Source organism: Vipera ursinii (assembly GCF_947247035.1).
Source record: "Vipera ursinii genome assembly, chromosome: 9".
NCBI classification, from domain to species: Eukaryota; Metazoa; Chordata; class Lepidosauria; order Squamata; family Viperidae; genus Vipera; species Vipera ursinii.
Window position 1 is genome coordinate 21,557,128 of NC_139523.1, and position 14,960 is coordinate 21,572,087.

General features: G+C 46.0%; 1 protein-coding gene across 4 annotated transcripts in view; it reads right to left on the reverse strand.

Moving 5' to 3' along the window:
- ARHGEF1 (Rho guanine nucleotide exchange factor 1) overlaps nt 1-14,960 on the reverse strand; it is a 59,997-nt gene that overhangs the window by 34,687 nt on the left and 10,350 nt on the right. For all 4 annotated transcript variants that reach the window (XM_083369379.1, XM_083369378.1, XM_083369380.1 and 1 more), the window contains exons 2-8: nt 13,012-13,112; nt 11,429-11,512; nt 10,197-10,316; nt 8,552-8,653; nt 8,119-8,161; nt 3,799-3,904; nt 1,109-1,246 (exon numbers count right to left, since the gene is read on the reverse strand). In XM_083369379.1, the coding sequence (XP_083225505.1) occupies nt 1,109-1,246; nt 3,799-3,904; nt 8,119-8,161; nt 8,552-8,653; nt 10,197-10,316; nt 11,429-11,512; nt 13,012-13,038 (620 nt within the window). In that variant the 5' untranslated portion in view covers nt 13,039-13,112. The remainder of the gene's footprint in view (nt 1-1,108; nt 1,247-3,798; nt 3,905-8,118; nt 8,162-8,551; nt 8,654-10,196; nt 10,317-11,428; nt 11,513-13,011; nt 13,113-14,960) is intronic.

Below are 14,960 nucleotides of genomic sequence, written 5' to 3' on the forward strand. Positions count from 1 at the left end.
ACCAGAGGCAACATCCTGGGATGGGTGGGGAACGTTTCCCCCCCCCTCTCCTCCCCTCTTGCCAGCTGGATCCTATTATCCAGCAGGGACTTGCCAGGGATGCTACTGATGATCTGGCTGGCTCCCCACTCTCATCCCAGCCCTGATGGGATGGCTGCCAGAGCCAGAGGCTTCAACCCTGGGAAAAAAAGGATGGGAGGAAATAAGGGCTATGAAGGGACATCCCAGCTGGCAGGGAGGGGTCTTCCTTGAAATAGAAACCACGGGTGGGATCTGCCCCTGGAACGGAACAGAGGATAGTCCACTATAAAGGTAGACCGGTGGGGACAGCTACTCAAAGCTAAATGGCTGCAGACTAACAGAGGTGGAAGGGACCTTGGAGGTCTTCTAGCCCAACCCCCTGCTCAGGGGAGGACACCCTATACCAGGGGTAGGCAACCTTTGCTCTTTTATGACTCGTGGACTTCAAGTCCCAGAATTCCTGAACCAGCTATGCTATGCTGGCTCAGGAATTCTGGGAGTTGGAAGTCCAATGAGTCATAAAAGAGCCAAGGTTGCCTACCCCTGCCCTATACAATTTCAGACAAATTGTTGTCCAATTTTTTTCTTAAGGATTTCCAGTGTTGGAGCACCCACAACTTCTGGAGGCAGGTAGTTCCACTGATTAATCGTTCTAACTGTCAGGAAATTTCTCCTTACTTCTAAGTTGGTTCTCTCCTTGGTTTTTGAGAATTGAGGGGTGTTTTTCGGCCCCAGCCCAGCTACAGGCCCCCAATAGAATAGGCTTAATCCTCCACATGGGTCCACGAACACGAGGGTGACACCTGCAGCAAGGTGTGGAGGTGTTTAGGACTCTTTCCAACTCTGCTGTAATGGGTGTGGAAGACCATCTTCCCAAGTATGATGGCAACTTAGAATCAAGATGGCACCTGGAAGAGATGAAAGCTTGCAGAAGGGGCTCCGGGGTGCAAGAAGAGAGGTGCAAGGTTTTGACCATTACTAGCACACCGTCAAAGAAGGAACAGCACCTCTGTTATGATGAAGGAGGAAGCTGAAAGGGCAAGCTAACAGTCCATGCATAGCAGTAAGTCAGGAGAACTTCACTCACTGCATCTCCAGTTTGACCAACAGCTGTTCGGCCAGCTGTTTCTCTTTGGCCTCTCTGATGCCTTTGTCTTTGGTCCGATAGCCTTCCAGTTCAAAAAGCTCCTTCTCTCCTGGGGTCATTCCCATTTTCCTTTTTTCCCTGCGGAAACAAAGAACAGGCAGTCGGGCTCTGTACGTTGGATGGAATTAATAGATTAATTCAACTGAATTAAATCCATTTCCAGAGTTGGCACAAAGCTTGGAGTCATCAGCAGAGCCCCGAGCACAACATGCTAAGCTACAGAGAAACCTAATTAAGTGTGAAACGAACCAAACCCAGCAAGTTGTGCAAATACTTTTCCTAACTTAGCTGCCCATTCCTGTCCGAAGACGTCTAAGATTGTTCGTACAACATGCTGAGTTTGTATAACATAAACCTAAAGGTTTCCCCTGCTGTCCAGTCATGTTCAACTCTAAGGGGCGGTGCTCATCTCCATTTCTTAGCTGAGGGAGCCAGCATTGTCCAAAGATATTTCCTGTGGTGATGTGGCCAGCATGACTTTACGCCGAGGCACACGGAATTCTCTTACCCTCCCACTGAAGTGGCACCCGTTTATCTACTTGCATTTGCATGCTTTCAAACTGCTAGGTGGGCAGGAGCTGAAGCATGGAACGGGAGCTCACCCCATCACGCGCTGGTCAGGTTTCAAACCTGGTGTCATGGTTCCGACAGATGAAACCCTTCAGAAGAACTTTGAGGCGTTGTTTACCTTAAAGGATCTTTTATTCGAGGAGCTAAAAATATTGGCTCTTGCATAATCGAAGCCAAAAACTGGATTTCCCTTCCTCTGGGCACCTAGTGTCCCAAGCACAATTCCCTCCTCCAATTAACAGTCATAAATCACATTCCCCAATTAGCTTGAAGCTTCCTCTCCAGCTCTCCAGCCCACCAATTCCTTATCAGCTCTGGGCTCAATAACCTTGATTCTCACACTAGGTTTAGTGTTGTTATGTCTAGCTGCACTCCCGCCCTCCTAGCGTCATCTGACTCTTAAAGTGAGAGGGAAAAGATGGCTACATTTCCATCTGTTGTCAATGCAAAAACATCCGATGTTAGCGGCGTTGACACCTGGGCTGTCAGCTTTCCAGCTGACAAGCTCTGCCTCTTTAATCACTTGAGCCATCACACTTATGCCTTTACTTTTTGTATAAGTACTGAGCCAAAATGAAACCAACGGCAATATAACCGTTAAGATCTGAATCAGAAAACATGCTTCAGAGAGGGGTTAAGGCTATTCAGTATAAACTGGGGACATGGAGCCATATCTTTTCCTGCCATTGTACAGCACCCCTTACAGCGCCGTGGAAAATACATGTAGTGCTCAACTTACAACCATTCATTTTGCGACCATTTGCAGTTCCAATAGCACAGGGAAAAAGTGACATGAGCGGCCCTGGCACTTATGACTGTCACAGCATCTTCACAGTCATGCAGCCAGAATCTGGGCTCTTGGCAACCGGCATGTATTTACAATGGCTGCAGTTTCCCAGGATCAAGTAATGTTTGTGGTTTTCCTAGATGGCTTCCAATAAGCAAAGTCAACGGGGGAAGCCGGGTTCCCTTAACGATGGCATGAATCAGGTAACAACGGCAGCAATTCACTTAACCACGGGAAAAAGAGGTCGTAAAATTGGGGCACAACTCACCTAACCACCGCCTTACTTAGTAATGGAAATTCTGATCCCAGAATTTGTCATAAATTGAGGACTACCTGTACACCAGAATATTCTATTCTATTCTATTCTATTCTATTCTATTCTATTCCTCCATTCCATTATTCTATTCTATTCCATTCTATTCTATTCTAATTCTATTCTACTCTACAATCTTTTAATTCTATTCTATTCTATTATTTCTATTTCTATTCTTATTCTAATTCTATTCTATTCCATTCCATCCCCATTTCCAATTCCATTCTATTTCTATTTTATTCTTTTCTATCCTAATTTTTCTCTTTGGATCTACAACCCAAGCCATCCTTACAATGAACGCAGTCATTTATGTCTCTAGCTGTTGGAACCAAAAGCCTTGTTAAGATATTTAAATTTAGGAGCCATGAGGTTGTTAAGAGTGAGCCAGAACACACAGTTGTGATTGACTGGAGCGTGCTGGCTCCTACAGTATGTGAGGCAATCTGTGCTGTGATTGGTTACTGTGGGTGTTCAAGGGAACGTTTCCTATTTTTCCCGCCTTTTTTTCCCTTCTGTGTGCCCTGTGATTTACCTCATGATGCTCCCGTTTGCCTATCTTGTTTGCTGCAAATGCAGATGTTCAATATATTTATTTGTATAAAATTACAAGTTCACGTCAGCACCTCTGACTTCATTTGAACACCGGCTGCACAATCCCTGACCAGATTAGCCAAATCCTTCTGCAAACAGTGGTTCTTAAACTGTTTGACCCAATTGCAGGCAGTCCTCAGTTAACAACGGTGGTTGAGACTGGAGTTTCCATCATTAAGTGAGGTGGTCGTTATCGCTTAGCAACAGCATTTCTGTCAATGCCGGTTGCCCTCATTAAGTGAAACCCATGTGGCCATTAAGCACAGTATCCCATGGCTGGTATTTGTGACTCCTCGTGCTTGTGACTTTGATTGTTGGAAGCTGCAGTGAAGGCTTTTGGGGAGGTCTTGAGAACTGCGGATTGCCAACCTGAAATCCTCCAACTGCTGGGAGATCTCCGCTGCTTGAAAAGATTGGATCTCCTGCAAATATTTTTTCAGTTGGTCTTCCGGGATGAGATCAGGTCTGTTTCGGTCTGCGATCAGAAAAGAAGAGAAAACCTAAAACTCACAGCCAATGTTCAGCAGTCGTGGTTTAAGGCAAGGAAAAAGAGTCACAAGGCCCCTATGCAGACATTTCATTACCCAGCTAGGTAACGTCATCAGTGATAGAAGGGAATGGAATTGGCTCTCGCTTCTAGCACCGATGGTGTACCCTAGTTTGGTATAATGAAACATCTGCAAGGAAATAACCAAACTCAAAAGAACACCAAGGACCCCACAGCCCTTCTCCTCCTCCATTCTGCAAACCCTACTCCTTTCTAGCACTGATGGTGTTCCCTAGTTGGGTAATGAAACGTCTGCAAGAAAACCACCAATCTCAAAGGGCACCAGGGACCCCACAGTTCAACCCTGAGCTACAAATATTCTCTTCTATCGGCAACCTCACGTTTCCCAGCCCTAACCTAGCCAAAGCTTGCAAAGCCTTTGTCAATGCGACACTCAAAAGAGTCCATTTCCAAGACGGATTTTGCACGGCTTCAGTTCCCAAAGATTCCTTGGTGGAGATTTGCTCCTGCCTCCATCCCGTTGTCTAAATTCGTCCTGCCACAAAGAGCCCCTGTGAAACACTGCATCGCTTGGACTTTCTTTTTTGCAGTTATTTTTGCTGCTATATTTGTACAAAAAGAGAAATTAAAAAAAAAAAGACTGCAGACCAAAGAGAGAGGACACGACATAAACTTAGAATCAATCTTCCCAAAACTTTCCCAGCTGTCCTGGCAACTGGCCTGCAGGATAAATAGGAGGGCTTGGTCTGCTGTGGTGAACTGAGAACCATTGGGGGATTTGAAGTCCGTTCCAGGGGAGGGACCCAGGCTGTGATTTTGTGCAAACACAGCACAAGCAAGGCAAATTGTTTGCAGCTGCTCCCATGCCACGGTCCCATGAAGGAAATTGTCCCTGGAGCAGAAGAAACAAGGCAACCATTTGTAGGGTGGGTGCAGCTGTTGGCAGACATGGGAGGAGGGAACAATTCTGGGTTTGAAGCAGCTGATCTCCTCCGTGAGATCCATAGGGCGGCCCAAGAGGTCTCTCAGATCAAAAATAAGAACATGGGGAAAATATTGGCAAGGGAAAGGAAGCTATTAATAGTTACGGCAGCTTTTTTTCAACCTTGGCAACTTTAAACAATGTTTGGGCTTCAACTTCCAGCAGGCTGGTTGGAGAAGTCTCACTGCTCCGTCTAGGACAGGGGTCGGCAACCTCGGCTCTTTTATGACTCGTGGACTTCAACTCCCAGAATTCCTGAGCCAGCTATGCTGGCTCAGGAATTCTGGGAGTTGAAGTCCACGAGTCATAAAAGAGCCGAGGTTGCCGACCCCTGGTCTAGGATTACAGTTCTACCGCTTGCTCAAGATTTGCAATGGTTTAATAGGCATTTATTCTAACCTGGTCTAGTGGTTGAAGGCGCCAGTCTAGAAACCAGGAGGCTAGGAGTTCTAGTCTTGCCCTAGGCATGAAAGCCAGCTGGGTGACTTTGGACCAATCACCAGGAGACGGTGAGTTCTAGTTCTGCCTTAGGCCTGAAAGCCGGCTGGGTGACTTTGGGCCAATTCCTCTCTCTCTCTCTCTCTCTCAGCAAAATCTACCTCACAGGGTTGTTGTTGTGTGGAAAATAAGAGGACGACGGAGTATTCGGTATATTCCCAGCCTTGGACTTGCTGATAAAAATATTTTTTTTAAAAAAAAAAAAACCAAACCTTAAAATAAATAAATAAATGCTGAAACGCACAACGAAATAAATGGTGAGTTTCTTGCAACCGTTTCTAAATCAGGAACCTCAGCTATGATTCTGCCTCTTCTCTTTTTTCTCTTGGTGACACCTAAGAGACCTGTTTTTTTGTTTTGTTTTACAGAAGACGGTGCCAGGATGTCACTCAGCCCTTCCCCTCCCCAGTTTTATTTTTTTGGGGGGGGAAGGAGCCCTTTCTGCACACCTCAACGCTCTTCCCCACCCCGGAAATGAGATTTATACGCTCTGCCTACAGAGCTTCCAACTGGCCTCCTAACACCCCACCCCACCCCGCCCCCCTGCCCTTTCAGGATCTCTTTTTTTTTTTTTCAATAAGCTTCAGTCTCCTGTTTAACAATACAATACTTAAATGCAGATAGTCCTTGAGCTTGCCCATTATGGTTGCAAGTTGTAACGATTGAAATACAGGTCAGTCTGGTGACCAACAAAATGCTGCAAATAGCCATAAATGCAGCAGTATTGCCAACCCCCAACATGCAGTCATGTGATTGTAGGAGGTGGCGACATTTGGAACTTTGGATCTGGGATCTAAGTCCCTTTTTTCAGGTACATCATAACTTTGAATGGTCACTAAGCAAGCATCATAAGCTGAGGACAACTGTATGTTTCTGTCCACCTTCTGCATACATAAGCATCTTTTATTTGCTAGATCCAATAATTCCAACAAGAACAAGTGGGGCCATCCTTAAGATGGTCTACAATTAGTTTGCAGATACTGCTGAGAATAAACCTTCACTACGTTTTCCCTTGTGGGGTTGCAGAAACATGTTGTCTCACTGACTTTTGAGGAGTTCTCCTGCAGGTGGGTTGGGAAGGGCCTTTTGACCTACCAATTAAAATTAAAACTAAAAGAAAACAGCCTTCCGGAGCATGTGTTGGCATGTGTGCTCGCCCACAAGTGTGTGGCTTTGCCTAGGCACGGTGCTGCAATCTGCAGGTGTGGCCGCTAGGTGACACTCAGAAGCTGTGGAATCAGCTGGCCCTACAGACAACCCCCCCCCAAAAAAAAATACAGGCTCCTGTCCTTCCCTGCATGGCGGGGTGGGGGGGGAGAGACTCAGATGAGATGAGCTAATTGTTGGCAGGCAAACAGCAGCTGTCCACTGTTCTCCAAACCCTTCAGCTTCCTGTCTTTCATTTCGTTTCACCCGTGCCAGCAGCTGTAGCAAACCAAGGGTGTGTGTGTGTGTGTGTGTGTGTGTGTAGGACAGAGGAAAGGAGAGGCATTGGCAGAGATGGGGAAGTTTAGCAAGTGGGTGGGACCTGCAGCTCGGATCAAAGTCGGCGGATTGGAACAGCAGCTGAACCCGCCCTTCTGTAGAAAGTTAACACAATTATTGTGTATGGCTCCACGGCTGCAATGCCTGCCTGTGCAATCCGAGAGGGGCCCTCAGCTGTGAATGTTCCAACTAGCAGCCAGTCTCACAAATGAACGCTGACTTTCAAGGGTGCAAGGGGATTTTCATCTTTTCCTCTCCTTTCTGTGTAAAATTTCAGGGGTGTCCAATCTTGGCAACTTTTAAGACTTGTGGACTTCAACTCCCAGGATCCCCTAGCCACCCCTTCAGGCAGCTGAAATGCCTGCGTCCAAATGAACTAAAACTTTTTGCTCTTTCAGTGTAAACAATCTGACAAGCCATAATTAGCAGAACTACAACAAAAAACCCCCGAATTCAATTACACCACCCGAAAATCCAGTGGCTTTTCCACAGTTTTGCAGGAATGGGGAAAAGTAAGATTAACCAATATTGGATTCAAGGATTTAATGGTGATTTAATATTCCAAACACTTTCCAGACTGAAGTGTCACTCAGTGTGATGAGTGTGGACTGAATGCTCCTGAACTAATGAGGTGAAAGAATATATATTTCTGACCTGATCTGGAAAGCCAGACTAAACTGATCCAAGAATTCGGTTCAAATATCCAAACTGAAATAGTTCCATTTTTCAATTGAATTCACAATTCAAACCAGATTTTACATATGAGTCACTCTGGCCAAAAGAACAACCATAGACTATTTGTTTTCCCCAGTTGCCAGAATATGTTCTACAAAGGAAAGAATTGTGCGCGCAGGACCAAACAAGAGAGATTGATGCAAATAACTGCTTAAATCAGTTTTCCCCAACGAGATGTCCCTCCAGATGTGTTCAAACTGCAACTCCCATAACTCCCAGCTAATACGGCCAACAAAACCCTAATATCCAGTTAGTAAAGGATGGAGTATAATAACATGGCAGAAGCTACACAATCTTTAGGTCAACCTCATCTAGACTGAGGAAATCAACCACCAGAGGGCAGCAAAGAGATTCAGAAAACCTGAATGTTTTGCTGCCACCGGGTGGTCATCTAGACTTTTGCAGTTCACATCTGGTCCATTTGTTAAACTCTGGTTCAGATCACACCACATACCAACACCCCATGAGAGTTGGCCCTTACCCAGTTCAAACTGCACAGCATTTGGAACGGGGACTCTCAGCAGCTGTGAAAGAGGTAAAGAGAATGCAAGAAACAGATCAAAACGCAGTAACTGAAGATAAAACAACTATCAATCACAAAGACTGTCTGAAGCCTTTATGTTCCTACCACCCTGTAAACCAGGGCCGTGTGAACAAATCGTACAAACCTGCCCTGGAAAGACAAACAAGAGGAACCTGCCCCTCATTACCAATTATCAAAAGATTTGGGTGGAAGATTTCTTCAAAAGGTTTTCCCAGAGCAAAGGTCTTCAGACTTGGTCCCTTTGATGACCTGTGGACTTCAACTCCCAGAATTCCTCAGCCAGCGTGCTTGGCTGAGGAATTCTGGGAGTTGAAGTCCACAAGTCATCAAAGGGCCAAGTCTGAAGACCCCTGTGCTAGAGTCTACTCACCCCAGTTTTGTCTAAGAAGACATGGCAAAAATCCACAAATTGCTTCTTGGATTCCTTGGGCCCAAGGCGGTTTAGGATGAGGTCCACGTGCAGGTAACAGAGCTACGAGGAGAGAAGATATTAAAGGAAACAAACCAACAAAAAAAAAGCTACTGAAGAGACTGAGCTTGTGTTCTTTTTCTTGCAGATGTTTCATTACCCAACTAGGTAACATCACCAGTACTAGAAGAGAGCGGGATTTGCTTGCTCTCTGAACAAACAGAGACAAACGCAGACAGCAAATCCCATTCCCTTTCTGGCACTGATGAGTTGGGTAAAATTGACTTAATTGACTTAACTTTTAATCTGTACTAATTTATTACGGGCATCGTTGTTTAATTACTTTTAATAATTTTTAATTTTTGTATCTTGTTTTTATTATGTATTGCCCTGTTCACCGCCCTGGGTCCTTCGGGAGAAGGGCGGTATACAAATTAAATAAATAAATAATAAATAAATAAAATGTCTGCAAGAAACAACCAAGCTCAGAGACTGCCAAGGATCCCACAGCCCTCTTCCTCCCTTCTCCTTGTCCTCTACTCCACAGGCTCCATTCTCTTCTAGCACTGATGATGTTACCTAGTTTGGTCATGAAAGGTCTGCAAGACCACCACCAAGCTGAGAGAGCCCCAAAGACACTACAGTTCAATCCTGAGCTATAAATATTCTCTTCTATCACTATTGAAAAAAGGAGAAGTCGACTCCTAGTTGAGATTTGTAAAACTTCCTTGTCTGGCCTTTTTTCTTCTTCTAATGCTAGAAGTCTAATTTGTGGAGAATGAAAGAAAAGTGTGGGGGAAGGTAGTCTGGAGGGAAATACTGCTTTACAAAGGCGCCGGAGCTTGGAATACCTGATTAGTTTTTCCCAGAGTACATGTATAGTTATGGCTGGGGAATTCTGGGAATTGAAGTCTCCCCCCCCATCTTAAAAGTAGGGTGAGGGAGTGAGTTGAAAAATCAAGATGGCTGTCACAACTGGGATTGAAGATTTACCCACACTCTCTTAGCAATCTTTAAAAGAAACAGTTAGCAGTCACAAACGCAGAAAACACGGAGGGATATTGGATTTATTATGGGGTCCCAGGCTGTTTTTCTATTTGAAGATGTGTGTTGTGTTTGTCGCTCTTGACAACAATCCCTGTTGTCCATTGCCAATTTTACTAGCACTATATTACGTCACGCGTTAATGTTACTTAAAGAAGGTGGCAAGAATCATGCAACTTCCCTTCCTGTCACACTAGACTCATCCAGTCCGGCAAGAAATGCATCAGTGGTTCTTCTATTGCAGGGTTTCTCAACCTTGCAAGTCACTTTAAAATGGGTAGACTTCAATTCCCAGAATTCCACAGCCCAGCACTTCTTTTGCCTTGGAGCTCAATCCATTGCACAGCCAGACACATCTACGTGAACAGTACCAGCGTGAACGTGAGTGTATTCAGTGCCTGTTGGGCCCCAAAGTTCAGTGGTTCACCCTCTTCAGAGGAGAGGGTGTATGCTTCATAGTGGTTAGATCCTTGGTTAAGGGGGGAGGGATCGTGCGGAAGAGGACAAGAACTGAGCAGCTGTGCTAAAAAAAAAACACGCAAGCGCGGATGTGTCAGCTCACCACAGGGCTTGATTCAAACTGCAACACCACATGTTGTATGAAGACCATCAAGTAGGCAGGGTGCTTCATCAGGGTCTCCAGGTTTTGGAACAAGCTGGTTTGAGTGTCCGGGTGCTGGAACTGTGGAGAGAACCCAACATAGGAAAATCAGAAATAGCTATGGGGTCCCTAGTGCTCTCTGAGCTCTGAGCAAAAACACCACAAATCATGCCACACTTGGAATACTGCATCCAGTTTTGGTCACCACAATGTAAAAAAAGAGGTTGAGACTCTAGAAAGAGTGCAGAGAAGAGCAACAAAGATGATTAGGAGACTGGAGGATAAAACATATAAGGAACGGTTGCTGGAATTGGGTATGTCTAGTTTAATGAAGAGAAGGGTGAGGGGCGACATGATAGCAGTGTTCCAATATCTCAGGGGCTGCTCCAAAGAAGAGGGAGTTAAGCTATTCTCCGAAGTGCCTGAAGGCAGGACAAGAAACCATGGATGGAAACTAATCAAGGAGAGAAGCAACCTGGAACTAAGGAGAAACTTCCTGACAGTTAGAACAATTGATCAGTGGAACAACCTGCCTCCAGAACTAGTGAATGCTCCAACACTGGAAGTTTTTAAGAAGAGACTGGACAGCCATTTGTCTGAAATGGTGTAGGGTTTCCTGCCTGAGCAGGGGGTTGGACTAGATGACCTCCAGGGTCCCTTCCAACATCATCATCATTGTCAGATGACTGTGGGGCACTACAGATGGTTGTAAATGTGATTGCCAAGCACCCAAACGGGATCATATGACTGCATAGGGGGCCAGATGTCGTAACATAGAAAGCGGGTTGTCAATGCATTTTTCGGGCTCTGTGGCAACTTTGAAGAGTCATTAAGCGCCTGTTGTAAGTTGAGGGCTACCTGTATGCGCTATAATGTTACTTCTTCCATGCTTTTCCCCAACTTAATCCTTCCATCTTTCCTTGTAGGGCAGGGGTCCCCAACCCCCAGGCCATGGACCGGTGCCAGTCCGTGGCATGCCAAAAACCGGGCCATGCAAGTAAGCAAAGCCCCATCTGCAGGATGCAGGCAGCATACAAAACCACACACACACACACACACACACACACACGGTCCACGGAAAAGCCTCTCTCCCTGGCCCCCAAAACTTTGGGGGCCGCTGTTGTAGGGGATTAATTTTATCACCTTCACCTTATGTTCCCTCTTGCATTTGTTCTGCTAATTTCCCCACTTACAGGCTCAATGTCATTTTCAAAGTCCTCATCTTCTGCACCAATAATGGACATAGCCAAGCCTGCTTGAGCTCCCAGTGCTGAACTCTGAAGAAAAAAAAAACACACCAAACATCAGAAATTCCCAGGATCATTTAAGCCAGGGCTCCCCAACCCCTGGGCCACAGCCCACCACCGAGTCATGGTCCATTGAGAACCAGGCCGCCGAAGCAGCAGGCAAGGGTGTGAAGCTTCCCTTGCACACGTGTGGGATGTCGGTTGCATGCATGAAACCATCCCCTCCCCCCACTGCCCAAACCGCCAAAGCCACTGGTGCCGCCGCCAGTGGTCCGCAGAACCAAAAAGGTTGGGGACCCCTACTTTAGGCCACGGTTCTCTCAAATCCAGAAACTTCAATTCCCAGAATTCCCCAATAAACACGCACACATCTTAAAGTTGCTGAAGTTGGGCAACAACATCAGGAAGATCTTCTTATCTGCCCAAGCTCATCTCAACCAGTGGGTCTTTCTCTATCCCGGAAAAAGGGTCTAAACCAGGAGTAGGCAACCTTGGCTGTTTTATGACTCGTGGACTACAACTCCCAGAATTCCTGAGCCAGCGCAGCTGGCTCAGGAATTCTGGGAGTTGAAGTCCACGAGTCATAAAACAGCCAAGGTTGCCTACCCCTGGTCTAAACATTCCACTTGTTGGAAGAAATTCACATTACTTTCTCTTTTCCCATCTCTTCTATTGTTAAATTAAAAGCTCTGGGAGGGAATCCTAATTCCTGTCCCCATCATTAATTAATACACCTAATATAAAATACCCACTGCTTTCCCTTAAAAGCCCATTTCTCGCAGCACCCTTCGGATACATTACGATTGCAAGCCCAGAAAACTCAGTATCCATAAAATACAGAATAGGGACCAGCTAAAAGCCACAGGACTAGAGAGTGTGACTTCCAGTTCTGCTTAAGCACAAAGCCAGTTCTAGGATCCCTGGGCTGGTCACTTCTCTCTCTCAACTTAGAAAGAAATCAATAGCAAGTCACTTCCAAAAATATGTTGCCATGAAAAAAAGCAGGGACTTGTCCACATAGTTGCCAAGAGTCAAGAGTGACTTAGAAGAGCATGCACAACACACAATATATCTATAGCTGCATCAAAAAGCTCCTATATGCAAGTGCACTGGTCTTCTCTCTTCCCTCTATCACATTCTGTCTGTCTGTCTATCTACCTGTCTGCAATCTGTCTGTCTGCCTCTCATCTGTGTCTGCCTACCTACCTTTCTGTCATGTCTGTCCGTCTGTCCGCCCCCCCACCCGCCCATCTATCTATCCATCCATCCATCCATCCTTCCACCCACCCATATATCTATCCACCCATCCTTCCACCCACCCACCTACCTACCTATTTTTTCTATTTTTCTTTCTATTATCTATCTTGTCTCTCGCGCTCTCCCTCCCTCCCTATCATCCATCTGTGTCAATCTGTCTATCTGCCTACCTGTCTGTTAACTATCTGTCCGTCTGTCCGTCCGTCCATCCATCCATCCATCCATCCACCCCCTCCATCCTATTTGCAAGCACACCCCAGCCAATTACTTACTCCATTGTAACCCTCCTCTAACTCCATTCTGCCCCCTTGGGGGGGAGGGAGGGTCCCAGCAGCTGAGTCAGGGTGTCCAAATAGCCTGGATCAGCATACACCTAGTGCCACAAAAATAGTATTATAGTTATAATATACACAACAATGTGACATAACTAGTGCCTGTTCTTTAGCTGCTATTCACCTACATTTGCATCAAGTTCTTCCCAAGAACGCAGGATGTCACAATGTTCTCATGTATTATTATTAAATTATTATTATTATTATTATTATTATTATTATTATTATTATTATTATTATTATTATTATTTGCTGCAATCAGCCAGATGTTTAGATTGGATTTGGCATTTTTGTGGAATCCTTCCCAAGGACTTGTGACAGGCAGAGGTGGATAAATGGACAACCGCTTTCACCAGTGCATGATCCCAGAGCTGTAAATTCAGGAGTTCCAAACTCAGCAACTTTTAAGACTCGTGGACTTCCTGTACATTGCTCCGTCTGTCTCACAGGGGGCTGGACTAGAAGACCTCCAAGGTCCCTTCCAGCCCTATTCGGATTGATTGAATAGATCCAGCTTGGTTTTGTTTGGGGTGTGGGAAGAAGACTAATGTCTCCAACCCCTCTGCAGGGATATATGCAAAAAAATAAGAGGTATAGAACTGGGGGCGGGGGGGGGGAGAAGAGAGATTTCATACACAGGAAGGTATTCAAACTACCCCCAGCCCCATTACTCAGAAATTCCTGCCTTAGGTGGAGGTGAGTGTGGCATGAATGCTGCCTCTGTTACCTACAAAGAGGCCTCAGAGAAGCGGGCGGCAGTAGGGAAAGTCCACACCCCAAGGCAGCCTGACTCATACAAGGCATCCTTCCAACAGGCTGGCTGGCTGGCTGGCTGGCACTAAGGCATGGAGCTGCTGCTTTTGGGGAGGGGAAAAATGGGCCAACGCTGGAAAAGACACAAACAAAAAAAGTAACACCCCATCGCAACACCCTGGAGAGCTCTAGGGCAGGGGTAGGCAACCTTGGCTCTTTTATGACTGGTGGACTTCAACTCCCAGAATTCCTGAGCCAGCTGGCTCAGGAATTCTGGGAGTTGAAGTCCACGAGTCATAAAAGAGCCAAGGTTGCCTACCCCTACTCTAGGGCAATACCAACCCTTCACTCCAAAGGCAATACCAACAGCACTTAAACAGGTAGTCCTCGACTTGCGCCAATGGAGATCCCAATTTCTGTCGTTAAGTGAGACACCTGATAAGTGAGTTTTGCCCCATTTTGCGACCTTTCTTGATTCTTGAGTTGGTACATTAGCAACCTGGTTGTTAAGAGAATCTGGCTTCCCCGCTGACTTTGCTTGTCACAAGGTCGCAAAAGGGGGAAATCACGTGACCCCTGGGATACAGCAACAGTCACAAATAGGAACCAGTTGCCAAGCGTCTGAATTTTGATCGCATGACCAAGGAGATGCTGCGGGGAGTGTAAGTTTGAAAAACGATCGGTGCCGTTGTAACTTCGAAGGTCGCTCAATGAGCTGTTCTTAGGTCAAGGACTACCAGTACCAATAGCCCTTAAGACTTATATACCGCTTCACAATGCTTGACAGCCCCTCTCTAAGCGGTTTACAGAGTCAGCATATTTGCCCCCAACAATCCGGGTCCTCATTTTATCGACCTCAGAAGGATGGAAGGGCGAGTCAACCTTGAGCTGGTCAGGATCGAACTGCCGGCAGTGGGCACAATCAGCTAGCATTAGTACTTATCTACTGCTTCACAGTGCTTTACAGCCCTCTCTAAGTGGTTTAAAAGAGTCAGCATATTTGCCCCCAACAATCTGGGTCCTCATTTTACTGACCTCGGGAGGGAGGAAGGCTGAGTCAACCTTAAGTTGCTCAGGATTGAACTCCTGGCACTGAGCAGAGTCAGCCTGCAATGCTACATTCTAACCACTGCACC